Raw genomic sequence first — 7,192 nt, forward strand, 5'->3', positions numbered from 1 at the left:
CAAGACGGTGACGACCCCCGATGCCGACCTGGACCTGACAGTCAGCAGCAGCTTCTCCTCCCAAAGCCCCAGCTCCACCACCTTCAAGAGCGTCTCAGACCTGGACACACTACTGGGCAAGGTGAGAACCTGGGAGTGAGCTCTGCATCCAGGTAGCTGGACACAGTGTCTATTACTGATGCCAGTATTTATCCTACATGAACCATGCACTGACTGTGTGGTTCTGTTTCTTGCAACTGCATTTCATTAGAGGTTATTAATACCAAACTAACCTGCACAACCTGCTCATATTGGAATTTGTTCTGGAGCACATACTGTATGAGGGTGTGGACTGATTTACAGTTTGTTCAGGCTAGTTGGAGCACACAGATATTAAATCACTTTTATTTATTTTGGATGCTGCACCTATTTACCTCCATTATGTTGTTTATGTCACCAGGATCTCGGTGCTCTCCGCGACATCGTCATTAACGCCAACCCGGCCCAGCCGCCCCTGTCCCTGCTGGTGCTCCACAGCGTGCTGTGTCAGCGCTATCGGGTGCTCTCCACTGTCCACGTCCACTCCTCGGTGTCCAGCGTGCCGCCACAGCTCCTGTCCTGCCTCGGCCCACGCCACGCAGACAGCTACGCCCGCCAGATGTTCCAGCTGGGCTTTACTCTCATATGGAAAGATGGTAATGCACAATTGAACCTGTTTTATAAGCTAGTGTCGCACGGTCCTGATACACAACAACTTTGCTGTTTAAACATTTATTTTGGGGCATTTTTTGCCTTTTATTAGACGGATGACAGCGGAGAGGCAGACTAGAAACGGGGGAGAGAGAGAGTGAAAAGAGAGAGCTTTTTGACTTTTTACTGTGGAATATATCATGCACATTCATAACCAATATAGTTTTGTGTTTTAGGAATGTTATTTGTATCCATTACAAGCTTTGCGTCACGTTATCAATAACATATTGACATGATGTGGATGGGGTAAATGCTTTGTGCCATTGTTTATCTGGAAACATATTTATTCTTTGCCCAAATCCACAGTCCCTAAACTGCAGATGAAGTTCAGCGTCCAGAACATGTGTCCCATCGAGGGCGAGGCCAACGTGGCGCGCTTCCTCTTCAAGCTGCTGTCTCCCTACCCCGGCGACCCCGCTCTCTCCACACTGGTGGACAGCTGGGTGGACACGGCTTTCTTCCAGCTGGCAGAGGGTAGCGCCAAGGAGCGGGCCGCCGTCCTACGGGCCCTCAACTCCTCTCTGGGCCGCAGCTCCTGGCTAGCCGGGCCGGAGTTCTCCCTGGCCGACATCGCCTGCTATTGCTGCGTGCTGCAGAGCGGCTCTGCCTCCTCTACTCCCACTAATGTCCAGCGCTGGATCAAGTCCTGTGACAACCTGGGCCACTTCAGCCCTGCCAAGCTATTTCTGAAGTGACTGGGGCCGACCCTGGACCAGACACCAGACGGGGGTCTTACCCGAGCAAAGTGAGAGAAGGGCATTAGAATATTTAAATATCCCAGCCATATCTGGAACAGCCTCTCATGCTTCCCTCCTTACTGTATTATATCACTGAACTGACAAAGACTCAGTAGCAGCAGCATGGTTCACGGTTAGAGTAATATAAGAGTATCTGCTGCCGTGTTGCTTTTGTATAACAAAGAGAATCTAAGGTTATTTTTGCGAGGGAGGAAGCATGAGAGGACTGTTCAGACTGGTGAGGGATTAAATCAAAGGTACTGACAGAAGTAACACACACTGTTCACCTTCCACCCACTTTGTGCCTAACATGATCCTGTTTAGATGTTTGTGGTGACGGGTATTACCAGGTGTTTTCAGAAGTAATACTTTGCACCATTTGTTTTTCTGAAATCATTAAAACTTCCACTTTGGATCAAACTTTGAACTGAGACCTGGGCTTTGTTTTATTCCACTGTTTGATCACTTTAAAAAAAAAAAAACTAGTTTCCTCAAGTAACTGAACAACTTTTACTGAAGTGCACCTCTGTGTCCAACAGGTGGCAGCATTGTCATTTATAATTTGAAGATAATGTTGTCATTCATGTGCTGATTCTATCTAGAGTCACACAGAGCTGCACCTCATCTCACCATAGGAGAAGTGGAAGGTAGGAAACACTTGATAGGTGGTTTAGCTACGACTAACACTAGAAATCACATCTACTCCACCCGGCTTCCACGTCTCCAGAGCAACAAGCACACACACTAAGGTTTAGGAATTATTATGGGCTAATCACTAAAACATCAATTGAAATGACTGAAAATGTAGAAAAATAAGATTTAAACCAAACTTTCATATTTGAGCCTGATCGATATATCAGTCCATGTTAAATCAGTGCAGAGACTATCGGCATATCGGTCAGCAAATAAATGTTGAGCAGGGTCTGAAATTAGCATCTGCCAAATGCGGGTAAATTGTTGGCAGTGGCGGGTAAAATCGTCAGGCCGTCTGTCACTTTGGTGGACGGGGAAAACACGAGGGATGGGAATGGAGAATTGGTTTCTAGTTGTCTGATTCCTTGGAGTCGTATAACTGACTACTGACTCATCTTATCGATGCTTTCCGATGTAACGCCCGTATACGCACGCTGTATCATGTTTCAGTTTGTTTGGGACCGGAGCCACGCCGGAGAAAAAATGAGGAACGTGGAGCATCTTGTGAAGTTATACTTTAGTTTAGGTTTCACAAATAACCAAATACTTCATCTTTTGCCACATCAGCACCACATCATCATCAGTATCAGCACCATGCAAAGATTGTGCAAGGAACTGAGTTTATCCCAAAGAGAGAACCAAACAGACCTGATGGGGAAACTGACTCTTTTGTGGAAGAGGAAATTACTTTTTTTCCTCGTAAAGTTATGACTTTATTCTCATTAAATTAAGACATTTTCTCTTAATATGATTTTATTCTCGAAATCTCAGATTGTTTTCCTTCAACGTGGCCCTAACACTCCGTCGTACTATATTAACCTCTTCAGCATTGTGCAATCTTGCTCTAAAATCAGCTCTCAGTTCAGAACTGGTTGCATGTCTATCGTATTGTATTGTATTCCTGCAGCAGTCCTTTAGCTACACACACTCACCGTGTCCTTTCTCTGCCACCAGTTGTTCAAGCTGCTTTCTCCCCCTCTTATCAGCTGATGTGATGTTGAATAGAATCCCAATACGCCGTCTCTCTCCAGCAGAATAGACTGTGGAGTAGTGAGGACAGTTTCACAGCAGTCCACTGCTGCTGGGGAGTTTAATATCTCCGTCTAAATCTCTCCGGTTTCTGCAGGCAAAGTCAAAGAAAAACAGATAACTGGAATAAATACATATAGATTCATACATGCAATGATGTTGAAAAGAAGGAAAAGCAAATCCCAGGGCGTTTCCTACTCTCTCGGGGGTTCCCATCTTCAGAAGTGTCAGTGTCATGTGTTTGACAGCTCGGGTCCACGTGGAGCCTCCTGTTGGTTTCCAGGCAGCTGTCTGACGAGACGAAAGCTCTTAACTGACATCTGGGCGCGTGGTGAGGAAGGAATACACTCGGGACTCTGCAGCGCTGGAGTTCTCTGCGTCTTCCTCACACACACAAACACAGGCTCCTTTGAAACAGTAATCAGGATCTGTTGATGCACTTTGGGCTACATGCAAATAAGGCAGCCGATCCCAACCCGCCACTAATCCAATTACTCCTGTTTTCATTTAAAAACAAAAAGGCAAGACACACAAAACAAGGTTGTTTCCTTGTCTCTTTATATATGATATAAAACATACAGACAGGAGATGCGTTCTCATGGAGCACCCGTAGAAAAAACCAACGGAACTGAAAGACAAAATCACTTCAGTTGAACCCTGGAGGCTACGTCCAATCACAACAAGAGCACGGATAGAAAGATGCTTTTGTTAGTATACTCAGTCCTTGAATGTCATCGTTCATGATTGTCAATTCTTTTCATTCAGGAGTGGGAGATAATATATGTTATGCCTATCAAAAAAGAAAAAGAGGAATATTAGAAAACACATCTGGGCTAAAGTGTCTGAGGGTTTTCTCTGTGATGATTTGAGCACAATGTGGTTCTGTATCGATTAAAAGGCTGAAAGAGCGAGAGAGTCACCGGCGTCGCTCTCACTCTGTGATCAAAGTACACACGTTGATGTTGTATCTCAAAAGCTGAATGCGTTCGAAGTAGTCGTCAGTCAGAAAGTTTCTCTGCGAGGTGACCAGGTTGCCCTTCTGACTGAAGAGACGCTGGACGGGCGCCGTGGACGGCAGCGTAGTGTTGTATTTGAGGAAAAGCTGCTTCATTCTGGGGAAGTCCTGAAGGCACTCTAGGCTCTTCCCCGTTCCTTCCACGTACTTACGGATCTCCTCCATCACTCCCCGTTGCTGGATCTGAATGGTGGGCTTCACCGAGCCGTAGCTGAAGAAGTCGTCTTCGGATTCAATCGTCGACAGATTCCGGCTGGTGTTGGCTTCGGTCACGTTGACGGGATCCATCTGGGACGCCTCCGTAGCCAGCAGGGTGCACATCTCCTCCCTGTCGGAGGCCGCCATCCACCACAAGCGAAACTGAGGTGTCGTCGCCGTGGCGATCTTCGCCTCCGTGCTGGCGAACAGCTCCTGGAACCGCACGTCGATGGCCACCACGATGGCGCCGATGACGTCGGCGAAGTAAATCGCCGCGTCTTTCTGCTCGTTCAGCTTGTTCTTGAGGCTGAGCACGGTCGGGATGACCAGACCCAGGTAGCACTTCTGCTCCGCTTGGAAAAGTTCAAGTGCAAAAGCGAGCGGGTGGAACACGGTCACGTACTCCTTCAGGAACGCCATCTCCTCCGGCTGCATGCGCGGGACCTCCAGGCGGGCGCACAGCTCAGTCAGCTCCCGCTCAGTGAGGGAGACGATCTTCTGCACGGCGCAGTACTCCACGTTCCAGCGTATGACGGCGGGCACCACGAGGGCCATCTTCCCGATCTCCTCCGCCGCGTCCATGCCGACCTGGAGGTGGTGGCACTTGCTCCATAAGGCGTACACTTTGGCCATGGTGCTGTAATGTAGCTGGCACATGGGCCCCTGCGACACGGCCTGCCAGAAGTCCTCAGTGACGATCAGCTCCAGGGTGTGAGACGCACAGCGCTGCACCGTGGGTAGAAACAGCAGCATGTCCTGCTCCGGCTCGCCCTCCAGGACGGCGCTCACGTTCTCGTAGAACCCGATGTCGTCGTCGCTCTCCTGGCTGTCCACCGCGAACTCTTTGAACACGCTCATGAAGGGGCTGCCGTTGTCGGTGATCGTGGTCTGAACTTTGCTCTCGATGTTGAACGCCACGTGGATGTCGTGTATCCGCCCGGCGATGGTGTCGTGCGTGATTCTGCCCTGCAGTCGCGCGAACCCCAGAGCGGCGGATTTCCTCTCCAGGGAGTGCCTGTCGATCCAGTGACACGTCATCCCGAAGAAGCTCCTGTTGTTGGCCGTCCAGATGTCAGCCGTGGTGCACACGTACTGGATAGCGCTGAGCTTCGTCATCAGCTCCTCTCGCATCCTGGAGAAACCCTGGTCCACCTTAGTGAACAACGTCACCCTGTCCATGGACTTTAACCCCTCAGTTAAGCCTGAAACCAGCTTCCTGAAGCCGGGTTGCTCCAGCACGTAAAACGAATGGCAGTCCTCCACGATGAAGTTGAAAATCAGCTCGTCGATCTTCGACTGGGTCATGCACTTGGAGATGATCTCCGCTTTAAGTTTTTTGAGCTGGCAGTGCCTGCTCTCCTCTCCGTTGTGCTCCTCTTTCTTCCTCCCTCTCTTCACATCTGGCCTGGCCTCACAGCCCAGATGTGTTCTCTGCAGACACAAAAACACCAACAAGGGTTAGTTAGTTGGAGTTGGAGGTGTGCCATTTATATGTTCTGAGTTTGCATTAAAGGTCCCATATTATGATAAAAAAGTGAGATTTTCATGTCTTTTATATAATAAAGCAGGTTTAAGTGCTTTATAAATACTGTGAAAATATCAAAACACTCAATCCATGGAGAAATACACACAGCCCGTATTCAGAAACTGAGCATTTGAAACAAGCCGTTAGGATTTCTGCCCCTTTGTGATGTCACAAATCTACAATATTTAGACCATTTCACAGTTTTTAAACGTAAACATACTAAATGTGTCCCAGTTTATTTCCTGTTGCAGTGGATGTGAATGACATCAGCTGACAGGATGTAAACATGGACCCAAACTGTTTCCCAGCAACGAAATGCACTAAAACGGAGCGTTTCAGACAGAGCGTGAATACAGGTATATTCAGACTGACAGTGTGAGAAAAATAATGTGTTTTTTGAACATAACAGCATGTAAACATGTTCTAGTAGAAACCCAAAATACAAGCATGAACCTGAAAAAGAGCATGATATGGGACCTTTAAGTTATAAACTCCACATGCAATGAAAAAACTACAAAATGCCACATGCAAAATGGTTTAAAGTTGCACATAATAGAGGCTGCAGCGCCACGAGTTGGTGTAATCAACATGCAGCTCCAGTGTAACGTTATTAATCACGAGGTGTTTCATTCATTGACTCTTTCAAACATTAACCTGACTGCTGCATGGAGTCATTACAGGGACATTAACTCAGGTTAACTTACGTCTAAATGCTTCTTTAGGTTAGACGTGGAGGTCTTAGACGTGGAGAGCAGGTTGACCCTCGGCAGACACAGATTACACTGGACGATGATATTTTTCCCCTGATCTGCCTTGTACGTGAAATGGTGGCGATAACGCCAAGTGTGCATGGCCGACTTGGTCTCGCCGCTGCTTTCGTGGTGATCAACATCCATTTCGGACATTATCTCCACTGTTTATCGACGCCTTTAAATATAATAAAAGTACAGTAATCCGATTTAGTAATCGTGATTACACGTAAAGTAACGATGGCGGTGGAGAAATCCTCATGAAAAAGGGGGCAGGCCTTTGTTCAGATGTTGAGCAGAAAACTGTCAAGGAGTGGACACTGGAGTCATTGATGTGTGAGGCGCATGCGCACTGGGAGTCTGGAAAATCATTGAGAGAATAGGCAGAGTGGAGCAGTGCGCATGCGTGTTACGCTAGAAGGTAATGTCACGGTAATGTCACGGTCTTCTCCTTGTGGTTTTTACTCACATTTACTGGTAGTACTTTTACCAGCGTTTCCTTTTTCTCTGGTGCTGC

At 47.6% G+C, this 7,192-nt stretch overlaps 2 protein-coding genes across 3 annotated transcripts in view; one reads left to right on the forward strand and one right to left on the reverse strand.

Moving 5' to 3' along the window:
* Positions 1-1,893, forward strand: part of aimp2 (aminoacyl tRNA synthetase complex interacting multifunctional protein 2) — a 4,840-nt gene extending 2,947 nt beyond the window's left edge. For both annotated transcript variants that reach the window (XM_074656832.1, XM_074656833.1), the window contains exons 2-4: positions 1-121; positions 440-674; positions 1,036-1,893. The exon at positions 1-121 is cut by the window's left edge. In XM_074656832.1, the coding sequence (XP_074512933.1) occupies positions 1-121; positions 440-674; positions 1,036-1,424 (745 nt within the window). In that variant the 3' untranslated portion in view covers positions 1,425-1,893. The remainder of the gene's footprint in view (positions 122-439; positions 675-1,035) is intronic.
* A 1,831-nt stretch (positions 1,894-3,724) lies between these two features.
* zbedx (zinc finger BED-type containing X) lies at positions 3,725-6,965 on the reverse strand. Its single transcript, XM_074656834.1, has 2 exons — positions 6,631-6,965; positions 3,725-5,832 (listed from the first exon to the last, which is right to left on the reverse strand). Exons 1-2 carry the CDS (start codon positions 6,829-6,831, stop codon positions 4,120-4,122), a joined length of 1,914 nt encoding a protein of 637 aa, XP_074512935.1. The 5' UTR covers positions 6,832-6,965; the 3' UTR covers positions 3,725-4,119.
* Positions 6,966-7,192: the final 227 nt, after the last annotated feature.

The sequence above is a fragment of the Sebastes fasciatus genome, chromosome 13 (genome assembly GCF_043250625.1).
Source record: "Sebastes fasciatus isolate fSebFas1 chromosome 13, fSebFas1.pri, whole genome shotgun sequence".
Taxonomy (NCBI): domain Eukaryota; kingdom Metazoa; phylum Chordata; class Actinopteri; order Perciformes; family Sebastidae; genus Sebastes; species Sebastes fasciatus.

Bases quoted from the DNA above. Each gene is read 5' to 3' on its own strand.
- zbedx (XM_074656834.1), bottom strand. From the start codon at position 6,831: ATGTCCGAAATGGATGTTGATCACCACGAAAGCAGCGGCGAGACCAAG. The intron at 5,833-6,630 runs GTAAGTTAACCT...TTGTGTCTGCAG, and splicing joins ACCTAAAGAAGCATTTAGAC to AGAACACATCTGGGCTGTGA.